Genomic DNA, 26,152 nt, shown 5'->3' with positions numbered 1-26,152 from the left:
TCTCCTCATACGGACACTGTTCCATACCCCTAATCCTTTTTGTTCCCCCTCACTGTTTTTTTTTTTTCAAATTGTAACGTTTCTTTTTTGAGGTGGGGCAATCAGAACTGCAGGCAGTATTCAAGATCTGGGCGTACCGTGTATTTATATAGTGGCCTTGTGATATTTTCTGTCTTATTATCTATCCCTTTCCGAACAGTTCCCAACATTCTGTTTGCTTTTCTGACCAGCTGCTGCACATTAAGTGGATGTTTTCAGAGAACTATCCACAAAGTCTCCAAGATCTCTTTCTTGAGTAATAACAGCTAATTTAGACCCCATCATTGTGTATATATAGCTGGGATTATGTTTTCCAATGTCCACTACTTTGCATTTATCAACGTTGAATTTCATTTGCCATTTTGTTGCCCAGTTTTGTGAGCTCCCTTTGTAATTCTTCCCCAGGGCTCCGGCAGCAGGGCTCCGGGGACGGGGCTCCGGCCACCACTACCACCCTGGGCGCTTTAACTCGTCCCCGGAGCCTGCTGGAGCCCTGGGGAAGCGGTGGCGGGGCTCTGGGGAGGATTTAAAGGGCCCAGGGCTCGGCCATCGCTACCACCCCAGGCCCTTTAAATTGCTGCCCCAGCCCCGCGGGCTGCGACTTCAGGGCTCCGGCAGCAGGGCTCTGGCAGCAATTTAAAGGGCCGGGGGCTCCAGCCGCAGCTGGGAGCCGCAGGCCCTTTAAAGTGCGCCTGGGGAAGCCGATCCACCCCGGTACGGCACACCAGCTCTTGCCGGTACGCTGTACCGGGGTGTACCGGCTTACTTTCACCTCTGATTATAGCTCACGAAAGCTTATGCCCAAATAAATTTGTTAGTCTCTAAGGTGCCACAAGGACTCCTCGTTGTTTTTGCTGATACAGACTGACACGGCTACCACTCTGAAACCAGTATTATTGAGTAAGGTTAAGATTCTGTCAGGTATTTTTAGTAAAAGTCACAGACAGGTCATGGGCAATAAAAAAATATTCACAGAAGCCTGTGACCTGTCCTGACTTTTAATAAAAATACTTGGGGGAGGGGCAAGGGAGAGACTAACAGTCAAAGCGCTGCCGAGGGCCGACCTCTGGCAGCTGCTTCAGCCCGGGGGCCGCTGCTCCAGCCCTGCCGCTGCAGAATCCGTGACTTCCGTAACCTTCATGATTAAATCGTATCCTTATTATTGAGTCTTCTAAATTTTATAACCTCTCTAAATCTCCTGGAGCATTTCAGTCTCCATCAGCATCCTGGTCAGGTGGCCGGCAGTATATTCCTAATGCTATATTCTTTTTATTCAAGCATGGAATTACTATCCATAGAGATTCTGTGGCATAGTTTGATTCATTTAATATTTTTACTACATTTGACTCTACTCTTTCTTTCACATATAGTGCCACTCCCCCACCAGCACAACCTCCTCGGTCATTCCTGTATATTTTGTACCCTAGTATTAGTGTGTCCCATTGATTTCCATCATTCCACCAAGGTTCTGTGATGCCTATTATATCAATATCCTCATTTAATACCAGGCACTCAATTTCACCCATCTTAGTATTTAGACGTCTAGCATTTCTATATAAGCACTTAGAACATTTGTCACTTGTTAGCTGTCTGCCATTATGTGATGTCACTGAATGCAACTTTTTTGCATTTGACAGTTTCTCGCCAGTTCCTACTTGTACTTGATCATCTTCCAGCCTCTTCTCCTTACCAGAATATAGAGAATCCCCATTAATAGATCCTCCCCTCCGGGACGTTTCTGTGAGAACCATGTGCACCTCCACACAGGGGTGAAAGTGGGCCAGTACGGTGTACTGGTAAGAAGCCGGTACTGGCTCGTACACAGCGGATGTTAAAACAAGCTGTTGCTGCCCCTTCCCCATCGGCAGCCCTGCCCCCCCCCCCGCTCCCCGACAGGAGCAGGGCAAAAGGGGCAGTTTCCCCGGGGCCGGCGATTTAAAAGTGCCAGGCTGGAGTCAGGCAGCTAGGATGGGCTGGCTGGGGGAGGCTGACCCCAGCCCCGCCCCTTCTGCCTGAGGCCCCGCCCCTTCCGCCTAAGGCCCCGCCCCTTCTGGGGCCCGGAGCTGGGCCCCCTTACCAGAAAGAAGTTTATATTACTTTCACCCCTACCTCCACACCTAGCAGAGGAGCACACAGGAAATATCTTCAATCAAGTCAGCGGCTGGAAAGCAGGAGAAGGCCCCGTCTGACCTATTGGTTCTCTGCAGGTGCAGGTGTTGCAAGCCACTACTTTTTTCAGGATCCTACCACCTTAGACTGCAGAATTTCAGCTTTCCTTCAAAAAAGGAAGACTTTAGCCGAGTGGTTCTCAACCTGCAGCCACTTGTGGCCCGATCAGCACACAGCTGCGGGCCATGTGACATGCTCAGGGCCGTACAGATAGTATATATATTGTGTGGATGCAGCCCACATAACAGAGAGCTGCCTATGTGGCCCACGATGGTAAACAGGTTGAGAACCACTGCTCTAGCCCATATGGTTGCAATATAAGACTTCAAAACAGGAAGCAAGTGATATCACTGCATATTGACAGTTGACTGTAGATGGCTGTGTTTACTTGTAAGTCTTCCTGTATACCTGTGTGCTGGCAAGTGGGTAATGAAGTCTTACAGTGACATGTGACCATGTCACCTGACCTGGGATCCATCTTTAACCTGGTGCTTTTCCATTTAGAAGGAGGGGTGGGAACCCAGAGAGGGACAAAGGATTCCTGCCTTATGCAAAAGATGTATAAGGGGTGGAACAGAACAAAAGAGACTGCAGCCATGAGAAATCCCCTAGCTACCACCTGAGCTGGAACGAGGACTGTTTCAGGGGAAAGGATTGTGCCCAGACTAGGAAGGTGTCCAGTCTATGAAAGAAGCTTACTGAAATATCTCTGAGGGTGAGATTTTTATCTGTATTCAGTTTTCTTACTGTATTAGGCTTAGACTTACATGTTTTATTTTATTTTTCTTGGTAATTCACTTTGTTCTGTCTGTTGTTACTTGGAACCGCTTAAATCCTACTTTTTGTATTTAATAAGTAAAAAGTTATTTTATTAATTAACCCAGAGTATGTATTAATACCTGGGGGGGCAAACAGCTGTGTATCTCTCTCTATCAGTGTTATAGAGGATGAACAATTTATGAGTTTACCCTGTATAAGCTTTATACAGGGTAAAACGGATTTATGTGGGGTTTGGACCCCATTGGGAACTGGGCATCTGGGTGTTGGAGACAGGAGCACTGCTTAGGCTGTTTTCAGTTAAGCCTGCAGTTTTTGGGGGATGTGATTCAGACCTGGGTCCAGGTTTGTAGCAGGCTAGCGTGTCTGGCACAACCAGGCAGGGCACTGAAGTCCCAAGCTGGCAGGGGAAACAGGCTCAGAGGTTAAGTCTCAGCCCATCAGGTGGCTGTCCGAAAGGGGGTTTCTGTGATCCAATCTGTCACAATTTCCTCCTCGTCAGAAGGGTGAGAGTGTTTTTCTTCAGGGGTTTGGTGTGCTTTGCTTTGGGACTAGCCTTGCACGTAGAAGGAGAGAAAGATAATAACAAAGAGGAGGAGAACCAGAAAAAAGCTGTCTTGGCCTAAAGCTTCAGAGGCAGTGGGACAGGAGCTGGGAGTGCCACACTGGGATAGGAATGGCTTTCTCCACAGTCCCTTGGGATAAGCAGCCTGACCCCAAATTAACATGATGTTCATGAGAACCTCTGGTCAGAAACAGAGATCCTGGTTGCTGGAGGGAGACACAAGGCTAGGCAGACCATCAGTGTCTATACGGAGAGGCATAGCCCAGGGTGGGAATTTCAGCGTTTGGATACCAAGCTGACAGGCATCTCTTGGAAGTGCAGGGTACGTGGCTGCAGAAGCCTGGTGTGAGGCAAACCTCCAGCCATAGCAGGGCTGCTCTCTCAGCTGCACTGACCTCCCATCCAACAGAGCCTGCAAGTGACTCAGCCCTCAGGCATGCGGCAGCAGTCTATGCCTGAGCAGAGCCTGGGTCAGCTGACCCCCAGACTCAGATATTTCCCCAATGCCAGAGCTGCAAGTTAGTCCATGCAACAGCACTACCCAGCCAGGAACCCTCCTGTGGCCTCACTGTGAAGCAGACTCTCTAGACTCCCAGCCTGCTCCAGATCCGGTTCCTGTTCCTGGCCCGATCCCTGTTCCAGCCTTGCAGAGCTCTGGCCCTCCTCAAATCTCTCACTACATTCAAAAGCGGTTTTGTATGCTCTTTGGCCAGGTCACCAAGACGGACAAAAACATCCCAGCACACCATGCTCTCAAACTCTCCTCGAATGGACACGCAGCCTGCTTTGGCACCAAGGCCCTATTAGGTCAGAGATTCTCCTCAGGTTCTGAGAGCTCTGACACTTCATATTCCAGAGCAGGCACCTCTCCAAGAAATGGAGGACCCATTCCCCACTGACAGCGCTGAGGAAAAGGTCACGTAAGACCAATCTAGACCACTCCAGATCTCAGGATGACTCTTCCACCTCCCCCAGCAAAAGCGTGGACCAGCATGGAGTCCACACAGATTGGCGCAGGTGCCTCTAACCCTTCCCTGGTACCAAGTAGGGAGGTTAGAAACTCTGTACCATGACTCCGGTTCCAGCCTCTGGGTGTCCATTGAGACCGGTACCAGTGAGGGAGATGCCAGTACCGTTTCCACATCAGCAGCATATCAGGCAGCTACAGACCACCCCTGCCTTTCAGTCCTGACCTCTCCTTTGTTCCAGGACTTTGCCAGGGCTGCATCATCTACAGCAATGGCTCTCAACCTTTCCAGACTACTGTACCCCTTTCAGGAGTCTGATTTATCTTGCTTACCCCAGGTTTCACCTCACTTAAAAATTACTTGCTTACAAAATCAGACATAGAAATACAGAAGCGTCACAGCACTCTATCACTGAAAAATTGCTGACTTTCTTATTTCGTCTGTATGAAATCTTAGTTTATACTGACTTTGCTAGTGCTTTTTATGTAGCTCATTGTAAAAATAAGAAAATATCTAGATGAGTTGATGTATCCCCTGGAAGACGTCTGTGTACCCCAGAGGCACGCATACCCCTGGTTGAGAATCACTGATCTATAGCCCCATCGACTGACTGAGCTCCTGAGCCCTTGCGTCTGTCGGCACCACACCCCAATCTTCCCCTTTCACAGGCTGTGGAGGCAGGGCCGGCACCGGGATCAGTATGGGGGACCTCGGTACCGGGAACCGGTGACACTGCAAAGGCTTCCGTGGCGACTTTCACTGGCCTCAGCATCGGTACCGTCAGGCACTCCGGTCCTGCTACTCACTTCGGCACCGACACTGCTTCCAGCATCAGCATACTCAGTACCAGTGGTACTGCTTCCGTCAGCAATGCCCCTTCCTGCCTCCTTCTGGCAATGGAGGAGTCAGACCGGTGACTCACTCCCTGTGGTCTCGCTCCGCCCTTATCTCTCGGATCCCAAGACTCCTCTGCGTCTGAGTCGGGATCATCATCCTCCTGCTCTCCATCACATGACCAGCATCAGGGGCCGTTGACAGCCCGTTACAGGTATTAGAATTGGCACATGTCTTGTGGTCAAGATGGAGGCCACTGACCTAGCACCTACTGGCCATCAGTGCCTTATCCATGTCAGTGGCCTCCATGGATTCCCTGGGATGCTCCTCAGTCCTGCAGGCCTGGCACCAGCAGTCCTCCTCCCTGCAGAGCCTTCAGAGTCGTCAGGCCCTATGCTACCAGCACTCCCAGCTATCTTCGAGACACCACTGACTTCCTAAGGAAACTACAATCCATCGGTGATCTTCCTGAAAATACCATCCTGGCCACTATGGATGTAGAAGCCCTCTACACCAACATTCCACACAAAGATGGACTACAAGCCGTCAGGAACAGTATCCCCGATAATGTTACGGCAAACCCGGTGGCTGAACTTTGTGACTTTGTCCTCACCCATAACTATTTCACATTTGGGGACAATGTATACCTTCAAATCAGCGGCACTGTTATGGGTACCCGCATGGCCCCACAGTATGCCAACGTTTTTATGGCTGACTTAGAACAACGCTTCCTCAGCTCTCGTCCCCTAATGCCCCTACTGTACTTGCGCAATATTGATGACATCTTCATCATCTGGACCCATGGAAAAGAAGCCCTTGAGGAATTCCACCATGATTTCAACAATTTCCATCCCACCATCAACCTCAGCCTGGACCAGTCCACACAAGAGATCCACTTCCTGGACACTACAGTGCTAATAAGCAATGGTCACATAAACGCCACCCTATACCAGAAACCTACTGATCGCTATTCCTACCTACATGCCTCCAGCTTTCACCCAAACCACACCACACGGTCCATTGTCTACAGCCAAGCTCTACGATACAACTGCATTTGCTCCAACCCCTCAGACAGAGACAAACACCTACAAGATCTCTAGCAAGCATTCTTACAACTACAATACCCACCTGCTGAAGTGAAGAAAGAGATTGACAGAGCCAGAAGAGTACCCAGAAGTCACCTACTACAGGACAGGCCCAACAAAGAAAATAACAGAACGCCACTAGCCATCACCTTCAGCCCCCAACTAAAACCTCTCCAATGCACCATCAAGGATCTACAACCGATCCTGAAGGACGACCCATCAATCTCACAAATCTTGGGAGACAGGCCAGTCCTTGCCTACAGACAGCCCCCCAACCTGAAGCAAATACTCACCAGCAACTACATACCATGCAACAGAACCACTAACCCAGGAACCTATCCTTGCAACAAAGCCCGTTGCCAACTGTGCCCACATATCTATTCAGGGGACACCATCACAGGGCCTAATAACATCAGCCACACTATCAGAGGCTCGTTCACCTGCACATCTACCAATGTGATCATCATGTGCAAGCAATGCCCCTCTGCCATGTACTTTGGTCAAACTGGACAGTCTCTACGTAAAAGAATAAATGGACACAAATCAGATGTCAAGAATTATAACATTCATAAACCAGTCAGAGAACACTTCAGTCTCTCTGGTCACACGATTACAGACATGAAAGTTGCGATATTACAACAGAAAAACTTCAAAACCAGACTCCAGAGAGAGACTGCTGAATTGGAATTCATTTGCAAATTGGATACAATTAACTTAGGCTTAAATAGAGACTGGGAGTGGCTAAGTCATTATGCAAGGTAACCTATTTCCCCTTGTTTTTTCCTACCCCCCCACCCCCACTGTTCCTCAGACGTTCTTGTTAACCCCTGGAAATGGCCCACCTTGATTATCATATACATTGTAAGGAGAGTGATCACTTTAGATAAGCTATTACCAGCAGGAGAGTGGGGTGGGGGGAGAGAAAACCTTTTGAAGTGATAAACACCCATTTTTTCATGGTCTGTGTGTATAAAACATCCTCACTGCATTTTCCACTTTATGAATCCGATGAAGTGAGCTGTAGCTCACGAAAGCTTATGCTCAAATAAATTGGTTAGTCTCTAAGGTGCCACAAGTACTCCTTTTCTTTTTGCAAATACAGACTAACACGGCTGCTACTCTGAAAACAGAGTCGTCACATCCAGGTCCATCAGCCCTGGAACAGGATCTGGCTCTGGCCCACTTAAAGGTCTCGTCTTCATCTCCAGACAATGCTGTACTCTCTGGCTCTTCCTTCCCTTCGGCACCGGAGAATTTTAAGGCCTACCAAGATCTTTTGTGTAGTGTAGCTGCTTCCCTTGGAATCAAAGCAGAATTCTTGAAAGATACCAACCAGAAATGAGTGGCTATCCTGCAACCATCCGCCTCAGGGAGAGTCACCCTTCCTATCAGTGATGCACTCCTTGAACCAGCTAAGGCCCTCTGGAGTGCACCGACTTCAATACCACCTGGAGAAGCACTATTTCATTCCCACACAGGGATTTGAGGGGTTTTACTCCCATCTGGCCCCAAATTCCCTAGTCAGAACTGCAATGAATAACAGAGACCAGCAGGGCAGGGTCAAGTCCACCTCTAAGGACAGGGACTTTAAACAATTGGATCTCCTGGGCAGAAGATTTACACCTCCTCTTCCTTACAGTTGCGAATTGCTAACCAGCAAGTCTCGCTGTCTCAGCACTATTTCATCACTTGCCCAGCTGTGTCAAAGTTCGCAGTCCAGCTGCCCAAGGCCTCCCAAGAGGAACTTCAGGCATTTGTCACTGAGGGCTGCTTGGTGGCTAAGACATCCTTGCAGTCCGTGCTACATATCGTGGACACCTTGGCCACTGTGAGGGCAGCTTCCTGGCTACACAATTCGTGCATTGCCCCCGATGTCCAGCAAGCCATCGAGGATTAGCCCTTCGATAGCCAAACGCTATTTTTGGACAAGACCGATGAGATGCTCCACTCCTTCTGGGACTCCAGGGCTACCCTCTGGTCCTGGGGTGTGCATGCTGGAGGCGCAGAGGTGCTACTGTGGAATTCAACAGCAACAGTAGTATCATCCACAGCGCACGTTTGCTCAGTCTTTCCCTCATCCGAGGCAATAGGACAACCCAAGAAAGAGGGATAGAGACCACAGGAGAAAGCAGTCAGGTTCAGGGTTCAGACAGTTCACACACACTCCCTTGGCACCCTCCAAGCGTCCATTTTGACTCCTTGGTCCAGAGCACTGTTCCAGTCATTGCTCTTCCCAGTACCGCGGTGGTGGGCAACCTCTGGCCTGCGGGCAGCCCATCAGGGTAAGCTGATTGCGGGCCACGAGACTCGGCCTCTTCCCCACAAGGCCCTGCCCGTCGTTTGCTCCTCTATGCCCCCTCCTGCTGCTTGCTTCTCTCCGCCCCCTCCCCTCGTGCAAGCAGCGGGGAGGCCTCAGGAGGAAGAGGCCAAGCAGGGGCAGGGCCTCAGGACAGAGCAGGCAGGGGGTGGGGCCATGGTCCAGACGCTGGGGCCTACAAAAGATTAATCTGGCCCTGGCTCCTTCTTCCTCCTTTCCCCCCTCAGTGGACAGGCTGGCCCGCTTTCATATTGCTTGGGGCTCCATCACCACCAAGAGCTGGGTCCTAAGCACCAGCAGATTGGGATCTGCCATCTAGTTCCTCTTCACACCTCCTCCCACCCTCCCTCCCCATCCTTCTGGGGACCCTTCTCACAAGATACTGCTCCTCAAGCAGGTCTGCTCTCTAGTGGCTTTGGGAGCAGTGAAGGAGGTTCTTGTTGCAACACTGCAGTCACAGCTCCTACTCCCGGTACTTCCCGATACCCAAATCCAAGGGAGGGGTGAGACCTACCTACCTTTGCGGCCTCAACAAATACATCAGGTACATGAGGTTCCAAATGGTCACACTATCGACTGCCCTCCCCACGTTGTCTCAGAATGACTGGTTTGTGCTCTGGACCATCAGGACACCTAGGTTCATGTGGTGATTTTGCTGAGCCACAAAGAGTTCCTTCAATTTGTCATGGCAGAGCGCCACTTTCAGTGCACAGTGCTCCCATCTGGCCTCTCTTCTGCCTCCTAGGTTTTTACCAAATGCATGGTTGTTGCTACAGCGTAGGTCAGGAAGGAGGGAATTCACATCTTCCCATGTCTGGATGACTGGTTACTGAAGGGCAGAGCCACAAAGGAAGTTCTCACTCACGTCGGCACCACGCTGTGCTTGCTTGGCCTTCTGGGTCTCATGTTAAACACCGGAAAGTCGACCTTGGCTCCCATTCAGAACATTGAGTTCTTTGGGCCCCTGTTAGGTTCCAAGATATCGAGAGCATTTCTGCTGACCGACCATTTTCAGACCATTCAGCAGCTTTGCCTCAGTCTGTAGTCTCAGCCTGCTACGATAGTCTGGACATGTCTGAGGCTCTTGGGCTGCATGTCCACTTGCACGCAGGTGGTCCAGTTTGCAAGGTTGCGCTTTTGTCCCCTTCAGATATGGCTCAGGAGGTCTCATTCCATATCAATGAGCTGGAGCTTTGGGCCATCTACAAAGAATGCTGCGCTTTTCAGGACCATATCAGAGACTCAGTGGTTCACATATCCACTGACAATACCACTGCAATGTACTATGTGAACAAACAAGGGGAGCATACTCCAGGTCGCTCTGCCTAGAGGTGATCAGGCTGTGGCTGTTCTGCTTTGAGGAAAATCTCACTCCCACAGCTGTTCACTTGCCCGGGGTTCAGAATCATCTCACAGACCATCTCAGCAGGTATTTTTCCCTGAGTCATAACAATCTAGGTTGCTATACAGCAAGTGCAAGAAGAGATTTCCCATCTTTATGCAGTAGGCCTTTCCCAAGTTTGGAGTGACTGTTTAGCACTGGCTGAGGGGACCTGCCAGTCAGGATCGAATGAAAAATTAAATGAGCTAATCTCCAGACACGTGAGGTTAACGTAAAGCTCTACTGCAGGCAAAGGAAGCGTAGCCTGTAACTTCAGCGGGAGAGATCTTGCTCCTCTGCAGCACTGCGAGTTGTGGAGTGGCAACTGGTGTTCCACAATTAGGTTTCCAATCTAAGTGCTATTTTACTCCGCAACCACAATTGACCCAAAAAGTCACATCAGCCTCCAAATTGTTACATTAGCCCTGGGACTGGGGTAGAATCTCCCTGCTAAGCTAGAAGTGAATTGGACAAGCGGTTCATGGATAATGGCTCCATAAAAACCCCGTGTTAAATGCAGTTCCAGCAGTGTAACTTCTTTATTTGACCATTTGTAACAAAAAAAGCCAGAAGAAGGAGAGAGATCTCTGGGTCCCCTCCCTCAGATCCAGGGTCAACCCCAAAACATAGCTAACGAATGCAAAATTACGAACTGTGTTATCGTTTTCCACTGTGGTGAGCTTAGTCCAGGATGCCCAAGGGCTGCTGGGAACCTGAGCTTCCATGTAGTATGGAGGCTCAGTGGGGGCCATTGCCACACTCCTGAGCCTGAGGCTTGCTGGGGGCTCAGCCCACCCTGGAGCCATAGAAGCCAACGCCGATCCCCATCAGCCTTAGCAGGCTACTTAGTCCCCCGGGAACCATTCGGGATGTTCCCAATGTGCCGACACATCTGGCAGGCAGATCTGCTTCAAAGAACTTCTCAGTGTCTGTCTCTGCTGCTGCCTCATCATTCTATATTTGCTCCCACACTCCAACGCATTGTGATACCTCCCAGCTTCTCCCCAGCCACTTCTCTGATTAGGCTGCCCACATTCCAGCCTCGCAGTCGCAAATGAATACCTTTGCTACCACTGAGCCACACCCCTGGCAAAGCTTCCAGCTCGAAACTGACACATTAATAAATCCTCTCTGTGTTTGCTTTGTAATTGCTCGTGTTTCTAATTCACCATCCATCTAGTTCCTTTGAGGCCCCCTGGCTCCCAGGACACACGGTCTGTCTCAGAGAGACCCAGAATGAAAACGAACAGAATTCCCACGTTTCTACTTCTTTCAATCAAAATCATTTTCTATTACAATTTTGTACCTGTTTCTATTTTTAAAAACAAACAGCCAGTCCTCAGCTGGCATAAACTGGTGTTGATTTACATCAGCTGAGGGGCTGGCCTCTGGCCTTGGTTCACAGTGACGTCCCCATCTCCATGCAGCTCTGCCTCTCTGTCCTTAACTCAGATCCCAGTCCTCTGACCTGCTTGGCCAGGCTGCCTAGTAAGACCTCATAGCCCTGCGCTATGGTTCAGCTTTAAGCAAATTCAAGGATTTATACACACTCGGGCCTATTTAGTATCAACTAATATGATAGATTGTCAATGTGAAAACTAATGAGCCACAAAAAAGCCACATGTCAGCAAGAGCAACAGGAAGCACCTGGGATGACCTCAGTTCAGATCATAAAGGACAGCACAGCAGAGTAGCCTCTAGCAACGTCTCATTACAACTGTTATTTGGTGCATATTCACATAGAAAAATGTCCTAGTCAATAGGCTTGGAAAAGACCCCACGAGGCCATATCAAGCCCAGCATTCTGCAGGACTTTTCAGTACCTCATTCCCAATAATGTCTTGTCTAAACTGTTCTTGATCTCTGACAGGATGAGGCCTTAACCAAGTTACACAGAGTTGCTGGATATTTTCTGATATGAGGAAATCAGAGCACGGGAGAGCAGGACAAACTTTAACAAGTCAGACATTTGCTGGCTGTGCACCTGGGACCCTGCTGGTGTCCTGGTGCTCTCTCCTTTGGTGCTTTCTAACATCTAACCAATGCTACGATAACCACATGCCTTACCCCAGTGATGCTGTGGTTCTTGTCAACGAGGGCCTCTCTGAGGGTCAGGCGTCCAGATGTCACTAGGTGCTGAAGGCTGATGACTAAGGTACCAAGCAGTCTACAACAAAACAACAGTCAGAGGGGGAACATTCCATTATGGTTTCAGTCTCAGCTAGTTATCAGAGCTGAGGAGGTAGCTCATCGTACAGTCTCCACCCTGACAACTCACATCGTGGTTGTATCTATAATATTACCAGAGTATTTCCTGGAGGTCTGTTAGTATATAGGCCTGAGATAGAATTTTGGGTTTGACTTTTGATACTCTTATATCCTATACTAATGTATGTGAACAAAGAACAAAGACACTGTGTGTTACATCTTCCCACAAACAGATGGAGGGGAAAGAAATAAGAGATAGGGTAAAGACATTACAGGGATGTTGTGATTATCTCAGAACCAAACATTACAAAACCAGGAACTGTAGCTGTTAAGGCCAGATGGGACCGCCATGATCTAGTCTGACCTCCGGCACAGCATAGGCCTGAGAACTTCCCCCAGAGGTTCCTGCAGCAGCCCAATGCCTTGTGGTTGAGCTAGAGCAGAATTTTTTTTAAAAACCTCCAATCTGAAGGTGACAGAGAATCCATCACGTACTTGGTCAGCTGTTCCAGTGGCTAATTACCCTTGCTGGTGAACTTATTTTTAGCCTGAATTTATCTAGCTTCAGCTTCCAGCCACTGGAGCTTGTTATGCCTTTTTCTTCTAGATTAAAGAGCTCCCTGATATCAGAAATCTTCTCTCTTTGCAGGTACTTAGAGATCATGATCACACCATCTCTTAATCTTCTCTAAATAGATTGAACTTCCTAAGTCTCTCACTGTAAAGCAGATTTTCCAGGCCTCAGGTTATTCTTGTAGCTTTTTTCTGAGCCCTTTCCAATGTGTCAACATTATTTTTGAACAGCAGAACTATGCGCAGTATCCAGTAATGGGCTCACCAAAAATGTTGTATATAGAGGTCACTACCACCTCCCTAATCCTACTCAATATTCTTTAGTTACAACATCTCACTAGGAACTTATGTTCTGTTAATTATCCACCGTGATCCCTAAGTCCTTTTCAGAATCACTGCTTTCCAGATAATCCCACATCCTCTAAGCATGACCTATGTTCTTTGCTCCTAGATGTATGATCTTATATTTGGCTGTATTATAAACTGCATGTTGTTTGGGTTACCAAGCAACCCAGATCAGTCTAGATAACTGATCTGCCCCCATCATTACATACCACTCTGCCAGTATCTGTGTCATCTGCCAACTTTACCAGCAATGATTTTATATTTTCTTCCTGATCATAAAGATATTCAAGAGCATTGGGCCAAGAACAAGACCCCTCTAGAAACCCCTTCGTTAGATGATGATCCCCTATTTACAATTGCATTTTAAGATCTATCAGTTAGCCAATTATCAACCCATCCAATACGTGCTACATTGATTTTGTACCATGTTAAGTTTTTAATCAGACCGTTGTGCGGTGCTAAGCCCAGCACCTTACAGAAGTCGAGGTATATGACATCACCAGGGTGCCTCTCTCAACCAAACCTGCAATCTCATAAAAAAATCAAGTTTGTTTGACAAGACCTATGTTCCCTAAAACATACACACGCTCACTGGCGTTATGTTCTGATCCTTTCAGTCTTTCCCAACTGCATCCCATATCAGGTTTTGCGTGATTTTTTCTGGGATTAATGTCAGGTGAACCAGCCTCTATTTACCCAGGTCATCCAGTTTACAAGAACCTACCTGTTACTGAAAACTTTACTGCAGTTGTAAACTTTAACTAGCAGCATCTCTTCCATAATGAGCTTCCCATAATGTGGCCAGCGAAAGAGCTAAAAACAAACACAAACATACGGTGAATTTTCAGAGCTTCTGCAGCACCTCACAGACACAGGGGATCACCATTAATTCTCAATTTGTCCCCATTTCCTAGGGCCTAGGGTTATTTTTCTCCTAACGCTCCCACTCTAGTGAGAGATTCTGTAATAAACCCCTGGATGAGTGAGAATATACACCCCATTGGCTTCACGGCCCCAGAGTCTTCTTTGGGGTAGAGCCTTTCAGTGGTGGGCACCTGAGGTGCTCCAGGGACTCGAGCTCTTTGCCTGGTCTAGCCAAGCCCTAGGACATGAAGACCCCATGTGTTCCAAGTGAGAGCTGGGACACCCACTGCCTTCCCCTCCTCGCCCTTCCACTGGGCGTGAGGCCCTGTCAAAAGACAGCTAGTGAGGGGTTGCGGGGCTACAAAATAAAATTGCTAAAATATAAATTGCAAAATAAGCCCAACTCCATCCCGCAGCCAAGAGCAGAAAAGGAGAGGTGAGCCAACTGGAGAATGAGCCAGGGCACCTGGCCCCCAGCACTGCCCCAGGGCCCTGCAGCGCTAGGTATGGGCTGGGGGGACAGAGGAGGGAGACTGACTATTCTGGGCAGGGGACATTCTCCCTGTTTAGGTCTCAAGTCTCCTGTTCCCAAGGTTTTGCTGGAGGTCTAGTTGGAGGACTCAGGGAAGTGAACTGGGACTTCTTTAGCCTTATTGGAGGGGGCTGGGTGCTGAGTGTTTAACAGAGCTTTCCTTCACACTGTTTATTCAGGCACTTGAATTTAACAGGCAATAAAAAAAACAAATTCAGTTCAAAGTGTTTCAAATATTAGGCCTAAAGCTCCCTCTCTCTCCACCACTTAGCTGTGCTTACCTAGGGTCTCTGATTTCATAAGCCTCCCAGCTCTCCAGTCAGCCCTGGAGTCTACCAGGGAAAAGTGGGGTGAGATCTGAATTCCCAAAGTAAAAACAAGCAGAATCCCCCCTCTGGCTGAAAACCCCGCCTTTACACCCTATAAAACAGGGTGTGCACCCATTTCCCCACCTCCCCTTGTCAGCCACCCTCACCCTGAACTTGCCCCAGGTCCCAGTAGTGACACTTCTGGGACTCAGCCCCAGGCAGGGCTTTCTGGCCGCTCCTGTCTATATTTAGCATTACTCCCTTCCGCATTTTCAGTTTCTTGATAACAAACACTGGAGAGGCGGGAGGGAAGTAATGTTAAGTACAAACAGGAGCAGCCAGAAAGCCCTGCCAAGGGACTCCAGCTGTGCTGAGAACATGGCCCAGCCCCCCGGGGTCACTAAGTGCCACCGCAGAGCACTGTGCTGGGCATGAGAGGGCAGCCCACACAGAGAGAGGGCAGGGCAGGCTGTTCCCCAGCCAGGGGCCGGCTGCCCTGTGCGCCCTGCTTCCCTCTGTGGGCCCCCAGGGCAACGTGCAGCTTCCAAAGCAGCAGGTTTCCCGCCACGCTCTGACGCTCTGGGGCCAGCTGGACTCCCCAGCCCGGAAAAGAGGCTGCGTTGCACCGCTCCCCACACCTGACAGCCAGATTCGGGGTTCTCTCGCCTGGGAGCCTCAGCCTCCCGCAGAACCAGGGCAATGGGGAGTCGCTTTCACCACGAACCGGCCAACTCATGCACTCAGCGAGGCTGTTCCTGCCACAGACTGAAAAGGCTTGCTGGGCCCATCCCTCCTAGAGGAGTGTGGGCAGGGCTGGCGCCCCGCCTCCAGGCGCCCCTCACAGCACAGAGACCTGGGTGAGGAGGGGCTGGAGCACTGTGCAGGCAGGGCCAGAGCCGCCTCTGGGATCCCAGCTCTCCGGGGACTGGGCAGGTGGGTGTGAAACAGCCCCCGAGAGAGGGAGAACCTGACCCTAAGGAGCCGGGCAGCTGTGCAGCCTGTAACATCCATGGACCACACCTGCCGTTTCCGTGGTGTGACTGAGAGAGCCTCTCCTACCCGCGCCCCCCTCAACTCCTCTCGGCCACCCCTCGCTCCCCATTCCCTCCCCCGGCCACCCCTCGCTCCCCGTCCCCTCCCCTGCCCCTCCCCTCCTTCGCTCCCCATCCCCTCCCGTCCCCTCCCCCTCCCTTCCCTCACTCCCCATCCCTTCCCCTCTGCCGGACACCCCTCGCTCCCCATCTCCTCCCCCCAGCCATCCCTCACAATTAACCAGCCCCGCAGCCCAAGCTCCAGGAGCCCAAGCCAGCCAACAGGGTCAGCTGCAGCTGTCTTACTGCAGTGTAGACAGAACCTACAGGGCCTCACTACCTATGAAAATCTGGCCCTTGGATACTAGAAAGCCTGCGCTTATCGAAGTCAGCGGGTGCTTCCCTCCGCGCCTTCCTCCAAGAGTCACCATGTCAGCGTTAATGACCGTGCTGCGAACCTGCAGGGGGAAGGACGCGTTCCTTCACATCCCTCCAACGGCCCAGTGAGACCCAGCGCACTGCAATGAGACAGCAAGGGGAGACACTGTCCCCCTTGCTTCAGCTTGCAAGTAGCACTGGTCTCTAGGGGTGCATCTGCACCGCAGCAGGGAGCGAGCCTCCCAGCCCGGGGACACGGCAGCCGGGCTAGCAGGGCTGGTTATTTCTCTATTTATAGCTTGTAAATGACTTGGGATCTTTCCTCTGGAAACGCCATTGTTCTAGAGCTGCAGCTGCATTGCTGCCGGGGTTGAGGAGCTGCACCTCCTTGCCAAGCCCATGACATTCTTTTGTGTTTGGTAATTTTCTTTTACAAAAATCCATTGAATGATAACTGACACCCTCCCACCCCCGCAACCCCATCTCCACCCTGCTCCAGGACTCCACGGGCCTGAGGTTGCAGTGCGGGGCTTAAGGACTGCCTGGAGCTGAACCCTTCTCGGCCATTTGCTTCATTTCAGAGCCCCAGGACAGCAGGACTGAGTCAGGCTCCTTATGGATCCAGCTCATCTGGTCACCGCAGGGCGAGCCTGGGCAGGGCTTCACCAAGGATATGAAGAGATGGCTCAGCCTAGCCCCACACACTGAAGACACTTGCTGTCCCATGCTACCTTACCTCTCCGAAGACAGCTTCCTGGCCACAGCGAACCTTCTTCGTCTTCTGAATAAACCCTGGGGAAACAACACACGCAGAATGTTAAGACAATGGTCACATGCAGTGTTTCCTCCTCCTGGTTCTGGGCCCCAACTGCCAGGAAATACAAAATCTGCCAGTTGGGAGGCCAGAACACTTAGCTATGCCAAAGCTATGCCTAATTCATTAAGGGCCCAGTGCTGGAGTGCTCAGCACATCTCAGGACTGGGTCTCATGTTCATTTCAGCTTTCCCAGGCTGCAGCATGTGGGTACTGGCTAGTGTGTGGGGACCCAGGGACTCCTGCTGGAGCTGAAGCTCCCCTCCTCCATCTTCCAGCAGAGGGAACCATGGCAGATTGGATACTGGGGGTGTTTCCCTGCCATCTCCTCCCTTCAGCACTAAGCTGATCCTGATCACTCCCACCTGGTCCCTGGGCCCCCCGCAGCCCATATTAAGTGAGCTTCCCCAATGGGGCTACTGTGCAGGAAAGCCCATAGATGAGTCACAGGATCCATTGGCTCCCATGGTGCAACAGGGCATCCATTATGATTAAAAGATTTCCACGGCTCTGGGGTGCTGTGCAGTGCAGGGCTAGCCACTGTGCTCAGACACTGCAGCGCCCAGGCCTACAGAACTGCCGCAGAGAGAGAGGGAAAATGCTGGGATTGGCACAAGACGGGTTGCAGAGAACAAGCAAAGCTCCAGTAAATATTTGAAAATCCACAGGGCAGAAGCCCCAAGCTCCAGCACCCCCAGTAGGCCAGACGCCCTGAGCCCCAGGGCTCCAGGAAATACTCTATGAGAATTTAAGCACTGGGCATAGGACTTGTTTGCACTACAAAATTAAGTCAACAAAAGTTAAGTCGGTGTACAGCCACCACAGTAATTACAGTGGTACTTCATGTCCATGCTATACTCCTTCTGTCCCATCCTCACCAGGAGCTTTCATCGACTGAAGTGGGGCATTGTGGGGCACTGACAGCTGGAGCCCTGGGGCTGACAGCCTCAGCTGTAGGCACAGGGCTCACATCTGCCCTCCCCACGCCCCCACCCCCCGCTGTCAGGCAGGTGCCAGGTTCAGGGCTGGCCTCCCTCCCCCAGCCCTGAGCTGTGAGCCCCCATGGGCTCAATTTCACAGCAGGGAGCCTACCAGCTGTGAAATTGACATTTTTGTCAGTTTCATAGCTGCTATTATTTCACATCTGGGCTCTGGCTCCAGCTGCCAGCCTGTAGGGGGCTCACAGCTGGAGCCCACAGCCCACCCCAGGGCTGTCTGCCAACAGCCAGTGTAAGTAATGCAGTGTCTATACAGACACTGTGTCGCCCTAACCACATCGACCGAAGTACTGCGCCTCTCACCATAGGTCAGTGTCGTGGGGGTCTTAGGTCGGCAGAGGCAGCATTGAGGTGTGGACACTGACGTAAGCAGCCTTATGTCGACCTAACTCTGCATAGGGCAGACCAAGCCACAGGCCTTCCCAGAGGGATATGGCCTGCTGGAAGGGGGAAGGAAAGGGGGCTGCGGCAGGGAGATGAGACCGGCTGGGAGCGGAGGCAAGGCTGTAAGGGGATGAGACCTGCTGGTGTAAGGGGACAGGCTGCTGTCAGGGACATGCCCTGCCAGGGAAGTGGATACAGGCTGTTGCAGGAGATGGGGCGCTGGCTCCTCTCCTCTGCGGCTGAACCACTGCCAGGGACTGTACAGCTCCAAAGCCAGTTGGGAGAAAACAGCACAATCTGCAGATACACTCACCCCAAGCCCAGCAGCACCAAAACCAATGCTGAGTCCAAGGTGCTGGCACGGAAGAGAAAAGAAGCAAGATCCCTGCCCAGAGCCCTGGCCATGGTGCAAAGGGCCCCTCACCAAACCCCAGGCTGCTGACACTCAGCGGCAGGTGGGATTGAGACCCAGAGCGCTGAGGAGACGAGACTGGGCAGCTGAGCTAGAGGAGAGCCTGGGAGCAGGAGGGTTTCTCCACGAGAGGAGGGGGGGAACCAGGCAGCGCAGAACCCTGGGCAGGGGCAGAAGATAGAAACTGGCCTGTCCCCATGATAGACCTCTGCACATTGCCTCCCAACCCCACAGCACACTGGCTCCCGGGGGCCTCCCCCCCACGGACTAACATCCCCTCCTGCACACTGGCAACCCCCGACCCCCGCACCCAGATCCCCCCCGACTCCCAACCCCCACCCCCGTGCACCAGAACACAGACCCAACAGGCTACCAACCCCCCCCCCACCAGCACTCAGACCCCCCAGCTACCAACCCCCCTCCCCCCCCATGCTCTAGCACCCAGCCCCCTGACCACCAACCCTCCCCTGCGCCCCAGAACCCAGACCCCACCGGCTACCAACCCCCCCCCCCACCCGGCACTCAGACCCCCCAGCTACCAACCCCCTCCCCCCCCATGCTCTAGCACCCAGCCCCCCGACCACCAACCCTCCCCTGCGCCCCAGAACCCAGACCCCACCGGCTACCAACCCCCCCCCCACCCGGCACTCAGACCCCCCAGCTACCAACCCCCCACCTGCACACCGGCACCTAGACCCACATCTACCAACCCCCCCACACACACACCACCCACCCCCTCTCCACTGGCACCCAGACACCCCACTGGCTACCAACACGTGCCTTGGCACCTTGTCTCCCCCCCGACTATCAACCCCCCCCTGCGCCCCGGCACCCAGACGCCCCCCGACTATCAACCCCCCCTGCGCCCCAGCACCCCCCGACTACCAACCCCCCCCTGCACCCCAGCACCCCCGACTACCAACCCCCCCTGCACCCCAGCACCCCCGACTACCAACCCCCCCCTGCGCCCCGGCACCCAGACACCCCCCGACACCGGCTCCGCTTGCGCCCCTCGCGGGGTTTGTCCGCCCGACCCCCGCGCCCCGCGCCGCACCTCGGAAGCTGAGCTGAACCTGCCGCTCCCCGGCCCCCGGCAGCTGCGTGACCCGCTTCACACTGACACTCAGCGCCATGCTGCTGCCGCCGGCCCCGGCCCCGGCCCCGGCCCCGGCCCGCTCCGCTCCGCTCCTGCGCTGCGCTGCGCTCCGCCCGGCCGGTCCCGGCCCGGTCCCTCGCTGACTCACCGCCGGGACGCGCCCAGCAGGTTGGGCCGCCTGCTCCCCTCCCGGAAAGTACACATGGCACTGCCCTGCCTGCCCCTCGCCCGCCCCCTCCTGCCCCAGCGGCCCGAGCTCAGCCCCGCTGCCCCTCGCCCGCCCCCTCCTGCCCCAGCGGCCCGAGCTCAGTCCAGCTGCCCCTCGCCTCCTTATCTGGGACCAGAAGCAGAGGGAGCAGAGGTAGGAAGCGATGCAGGGAGGGTAGCTCAGGGGTCTATTGACCCTTCTAGGACCCTTGAGCCCGGTAGAGTGGGCATGCTGGGGCTCCCCTATCACTACCCCCATGACTGAGTGGATGTTAATCGCTAGGCCACCCAGCCTACTGAGGAACCTACTCCAGGCCTACATTATTCGCTCCTAGATGTATATGTTTATATTTAACTCTATTAGAACACAGATTGTTTGCTTGTGCCCAGTTTACCAAGCAATCTGCATCAGTGACTGGCTTCTTTGTTATTTACCATTCTCCCAATTTTTGTCATCTGCAAATTTATCAGTGATGATTTTGTGTTTTCTTCCAGGTCACTGAGTAAAATGTTAAATAGTGCAGGGCCAAGACCCAATTGCTGCAGGACCCAACTGGAAACACACCCACTCGATGATGATTCCACATTTGCAAAACCCAAACCCTCCACTGCTGACATAGCTACTTCCAGCCTCTTCTGCCTCCCTTCCCCCATGGGACAGGATTAGGAAGGATCTCAGAGACAATCACTTTGACGCTTTTCTTCTTCAGCATGCTTCTGAGTTCCCTGACATCATCCACCATCTGCGAGATATGCCGCAGTGCAGTGTGATTACTGCTGTATGAACCATCACCAAAGGATCCTGGCCCCTTGGCTTCAGAAGCCCATCCAATCTTAGAGTGACGTCAGAGTGGCCAGAGTTGAAAGCAACTGGGGCTCCTTAGCCTTCCTGAACCCCCAGCTGGAGCAGCCCTCTTGGGACATTTTGTGCCGGCGGGGTCACTCGCCAGAGTGCTGGAGAGAAGCAGAGTCTGGCTGCACAAACTAGTGAGGACACAATGGCTGTGAATAAAATTATACCATGGGCGGCCCATGTTGCTATTTCTGGGTGCTCACTATAGGGACAGTGCCCCTTTAAGACAAAAGGCATGCTCCACCCCTGTCATAAATATAAAGGGAAGGGTAAACCCCTTTGAAATCCCTCCTGGCCAGGGGAAAGTTCCTCTCACCTGTAAAGGGTTAAGAAGCTAAAGGTAACCTCGCTGGCACCTGACCAAAATGACCAATGAGGAGACAAGATACTTTCAAAAGCTGGGAGGAGGGAGAGAAACAAAGGGTCTGTGGGTCTGTCTATATGCTGTCTTTGCTGGGGATAGACCAGGAATGGAGTCTTAGAACTTTTAGTAAGTAATCTAGCTAGGTATGTGTTAGATTATGATTTCTTTAAATGGCTGAGAAAAGAATTGTGCTGAATAGAATAACTATTTCTGTCTGTGTATCTTTTTTGTAACTTAAGGTTTTGCCTAAAGGGATTCTCTATGTTTTGAATCTAATTACCCTGTAAGGTATCTACCATCCTGATTTTACAGAGGTGATTTCTATTTATTTCTATTAAAAGTCTTCTTGTAAGAAAACGGAATGCTTTTTATTGTTCTCAGATCCAAGGGTTTGGGTCTGTGGTCACCTATGCAAATTGGTGAGGATTTTTACCAAACCTTTCCCAGGAAAGGGGGGCTGCAAGTGTTGGGAGGATTGTTCATAAGATCCAAGGGTCTGGGTCTGTAGTCACCTAAGCAAATTGGTGAGGCTTTTTACCAAACCTTGTCCAGGAAGTGGGGTGCAAGGTTTTGGGAAGTATTTTGGGGGGAAAGACGTGTCCAAACAGCTCTTCCCCAGTTCCCAGTATTTGTTTGGTGGTGGTAGCGGCCAATCCAAGGACAAAGGGTGGAATATTTTGTACCTTGGGGAAGTTTTGACCTAAGCTGGTAAAGATAAGCTTAGGAGGTTTTTCATGCAGGTCCCCACATCTGTACCCTAGAGTTCAGAGTGGGGGAGGAACCTTGACAACCCCCCAAGCCTCTGGCATCCCTTTGTGTATCTGTTTCAATAGTGACAGGTTTCAGAGGAACAGCCGTGTTAGTCTGTATTCGCAAAAAGAAAAGGAGTACTTGTGGCACCTTAGAGACTAACCAATTTATTTGAGCATGAGCTTTCGTGAGCTACAGCTCACTTCATCAGATGTATACCGTGGAAACTGCAGCAGACTTTATATACACACAGAGAATATGAAACAATACCTCCTCCCACCCCACTGTCCTGCTGGTAATAGCTTATCTAAAGTGATCAACAGGTGGGCCATTTCCAGCACAAATCCAGGTTTTCTCACCCTCCACCCCCCCACACAAATTCACTCTCCTGCTGGTGCTAGCCCATCCAAAGTGACAACTCTTTACATAATCAAGTCAGGCTATTTCCTGCATAGATCCAGGTTTTCTCACATCCCCCCCACCCCCATACACACACAAACTCACTCTCCTGCTGGTAATAGCTCATCTAAACTGACCACTCTCCAAGTTTAAATCCAAGTTAAACCAGAACATCTGGGGGGGGGGGTAAGAAAAAACAAGAGGAAACAGGCTACCTTGCATAATGACTTAGCCACTCCCAGTCTCTATTTAAGCCTAAATTAATAGTATCCAATTTGCAAATGAATTCCAATTCAGCAGTTTCTCGCTGGAGTCTGGATTTGAAGTTTTTTTGTTTTAAGATAGCGACCTTCATGTCTGTGATTGCGTGACCAGAGAGATTGAAGTGTTCTCCGACTGGTTTATGAATGTTATAATTCTTGACATCTGATTTGTGTCCATTTATTCTTTTACGTAGAGACTGTCCAGTTTGACCAATGTACATGGCAGAGGGGCATTGCTGGCACATGATGGCATATATCACATTGGTGGATGTGCAGGTGAACGAGCCTCTGATAGTGTGGCTGATGTTATTAGGCCCTGTGATGGTGTCCCCTGAATAGATATGTGGGCACAATTGGCAATGGGCTTTGTTGCAAGGATAAGTTCCTGGGTTAGCGGTTCTGTTGTGTGGTATGTGGTTGTTGGTGAGTATTTGCTTCAGGTTGCGGGGCTGTCTGTAGGCAAGGACTGGCCTGTCTCCCAAGACTTGTGAGAGTGTTGGGTCATCCTTTAGGATAGGTTGTAGATCCTTAATAATGCGTTGGAGGGGTTTTAGTTGGGGGCTGAAGGTGACCACTAGTGGCGTTCTGTTATTTTCTTTGTTAGGCCTGTCCTGTAGTAGGTAACTTCTGGGAACTCTTCTGGCTCTATCAATCTGTTTCTTTACTTCTGCAGGTGGGTATTGTAGTTGTAAGAAAGCTTGACAGAGATCTTGTAGGTGTTTGTCTCTGTCTGAGGGGTTGGAGCAAATGCGGTTGTATCGCAGAGCTTGGCTGTAGACGATGGATCGTGTGGTGTGGTCAGGGTGAAAGCTGGAGGCATGCAGGTAGGAATAGCGGTCAGTAGGTTTCCGGTATAGGGTGGTGTTTATGTGGCCATTGTTTATTAGCACTGTAGTGTCCAGGAAGTGGATCTCTTGTGTGGACTGGACCAGGCTGAGGTTGGTGGTGGGATGGAAATTGTTGAAATCATGGTGGAATTCCTCAAGGGCTTCTTTTCCATGGGTCCAGATGATGAAGATGTCATCAATATAGCGCAAGTAGAGTAGGGGCATTAGGGGACGAGAGCTGAGGAAGCGTTGTTCTAAATCAGCCATAAAAATGTTGGCATACTGTGGGGCCATGCGGGTGCCCACATATCTATTCAGGGGACACCATCACAGGGCCTAATAACATCAGCCACACTATCAGAGGCTCGTTCACCTGCACATCCACCAATGTGATATATGCCATCATGTGCCAGCAATGCCCCTCTGCCATGTACATTGGTCAAACTGGACAGTCTCTACGTAAAAGAATAAATGGACACAAATCAGATGTCAAGAATTATAACATTCATAAACCAGTCGGAGAACACTTCAATCTCTCTGGTCACGCAATCACAGACATGAAGGTCGCTATCTTAAAACAAAAAAACTTCAAATCCAGACTCCAGCGAGAAACTGCTGAATTGGAATTCATTTGCAAATTGGATACTATTAATTTAGGCTTAAATAGAGACTGGGAGTGGCTAAGTCATTATGCAAGGTAGCCTGTTTCCTCTTGTTTTTTCTTACCCCCCCCCCCCAGATGTTCTGGTTTAACTTGGATTTAAACTTGGAGAGTGGTCAGTTTAGATGAGCTATTACCAGCAGGAGAGTGAGTTTGTGTGTGTATGGGGGTGGGGGGGAGGTGAGAAAACCTGGATCTATGCAGGAAATAGCCTGACTTGATTATGTAAAGAGTTGTCACTTTGGATGGGCTAGCACCAGCAGGAGAGTGAATTTGTGTGGGGGGGTGGAGGGTGAGAAAACCTGGATTTGTGCTGGAAATGGCCCACCTGTTGATCACTTTAGATAAGCTATTACCAGCAGGACAGTGGGGTGGGAGGAGGTATTGTTTCATATTCTCTGTGTGTATATAAAGTCTGCTGCAGTTTCCACGGTATACATCTGATGAAGTGAGCTGTAGCTCACGAAAGCTCATGCTCAAATAAATTGGTTAGTCTCTAAGGTGCCACAAGTACTCCTTTTCTTGTTTCAATAGTGCTGCACCATTATGGCCTGTTCTCTGCAAAATCCTGCACAGAAATGCCAGTTGTGGTTGTGTTCCAAATGCGCTCAACATCATAGCACCTGCTACCGCCTACGGGCTTCTGAGGAAGGTTTGACTGAGTCTCCAGGCTTTTGGCCACGCTGCTGGAAACAGCCTGTTAGTCTGGTGATGATTAGTTGGTGCTTGACCATCTCCCAGGCATGGGCTGTGCTCACCCCTCGAACATGAATGCTCAGAACACGTGTTCAGCTTCTCCAACCCTGGGGGAGGGCACGGCTCACCTGGCCATCGACATTGTTCTCAAAAAGAGCACGTTGAGGCCTGAAGCGTAGCCAGCATTTCTGAGCATGTTTCTCATCCAGAGTTAGCTGGGACCCTGTGACGGTTCTGATGCTGCCCTGCCACTGGGGCCTTTCGGTGGGTCTGTTACATGTGGCTCCGCTCCGGCCCGTTACCCGTAGGCACATCCTTTATAATCGGCACCAAGCAGCTGTTTCACAGGTGCACCTCTGATACCACATTAAGATCTATGGCGCCAGGGCCCTCTGTGTACACAGGCACTTACAGTATTGCCAACCCTAAGTGTTCAAAAATCAGAAGACTGGCTTTAAAATGGTTGATTTTTTTAAATGAATCCAGTGGGGTTCTTGTTATAGGCTGGCTTGGTCTTTAAGTTTTTAGGGTCACATTTTCAAGTGTTTCTCCAGATTCAAAAGGGCTAAAAAAATGTTAATGAAAGCTTAGAGTCTCACCTAATCCCCTGACTCCAGAAGCCGGGGCTTGAAGAAAAACACCAGCTATCACGAGCAATGTTCCCTCTAATTTTTGACAGGCCGTGTGCATAAAAAAGTTCTGTGCAAATTTTTGTGCATCTGTGCAAATTTTAGTGCGTGCGGTTTAGGATCTGTGTGCGCACGCACAGCTTAGAGGGAACAGTGATCACAGGACTTGTGCTACAAGTGAATTGGCAATGCTGCTATTCGGGAGAACTACAGTTAGCTCCTAACAGAGGAAGCCACCTTCTACCTTTGCCTGTTGTCAGAGCCCCCGCCCTTTCCTGGAGTGTTAGCTAGTGGCAGAATCGTGTAAATCATTACAGATGTCTAAACCTCGGGGGGCACGTCAGTGCTAAAAAAATGGTGTCTTTACCAAAGGGCAGCTAATGCAGGTGAGCTGTTCTGAGTAAAGGCACCATGAAGACCAGGCC

At 50.9% G+C, this 26,152-nt stretch overlaps 1 protein-coding gene across 3 annotated transcripts in view; it reads right to left on the bottom strand.

Moving 5' to 3' along the window:
- The window catches only part of LOC125622207 (fer-1-like protein 4), a 109,457-nt gene extending 89,229 nt beyond the window's left edge, over nt 1–20,228 (bottom strand). For 2 of the 3 annotated variants that reach the window (XM_075118861.1, XM_075118863.1), the window contains exons 1-4: nt 20,037–20,168; nt 17,111–17,166; nt 13,986–14,074; nt 12,203–12,302 (exon numbers count right to left, since the gene is read on the bottom strand). In XM_075118861.1, coding sequence (XP_074974962.1) covers nt 12,203–12,302; nt 13,986–14,074; nt 17,111–17,166; nt 20,037–20,115 — 324 coding nt within the window. In that variant the 5' untranslated portion in view covers nt 20,116–20,168. Of the gene's footprint in view, nt 1–12,202; nt 12,303–13,985; nt 14,075–17,110; nt 17,167–20,036 lie in introns of all 3 variants that reach the window. The other variant, XM_048819994.2, reaches the window with a different exon arrangement.
- Between the last annotated feature and the right edge of the window lie 5,924 nt (nt 20,229–26,152).

Source organism: Caretta caretta, chromosome 13, assembly GCF_965140235.1.
Source record: "Caretta caretta isolate rCarCar2 chromosome 13, rCarCar1.hap1, whole genome shotgun sequence".
Classification (NCBI taxonomy): domain Eukaryota; kingdom Metazoa; phylum Chordata; order Testudines; family Cheloniidae; genus Caretta; species Caretta caretta.
The sequence above is the reverse complement of the archived record's forward strand: the minus strand, read 5'-3'. Positions and strand labels throughout refer to the sequence as shown.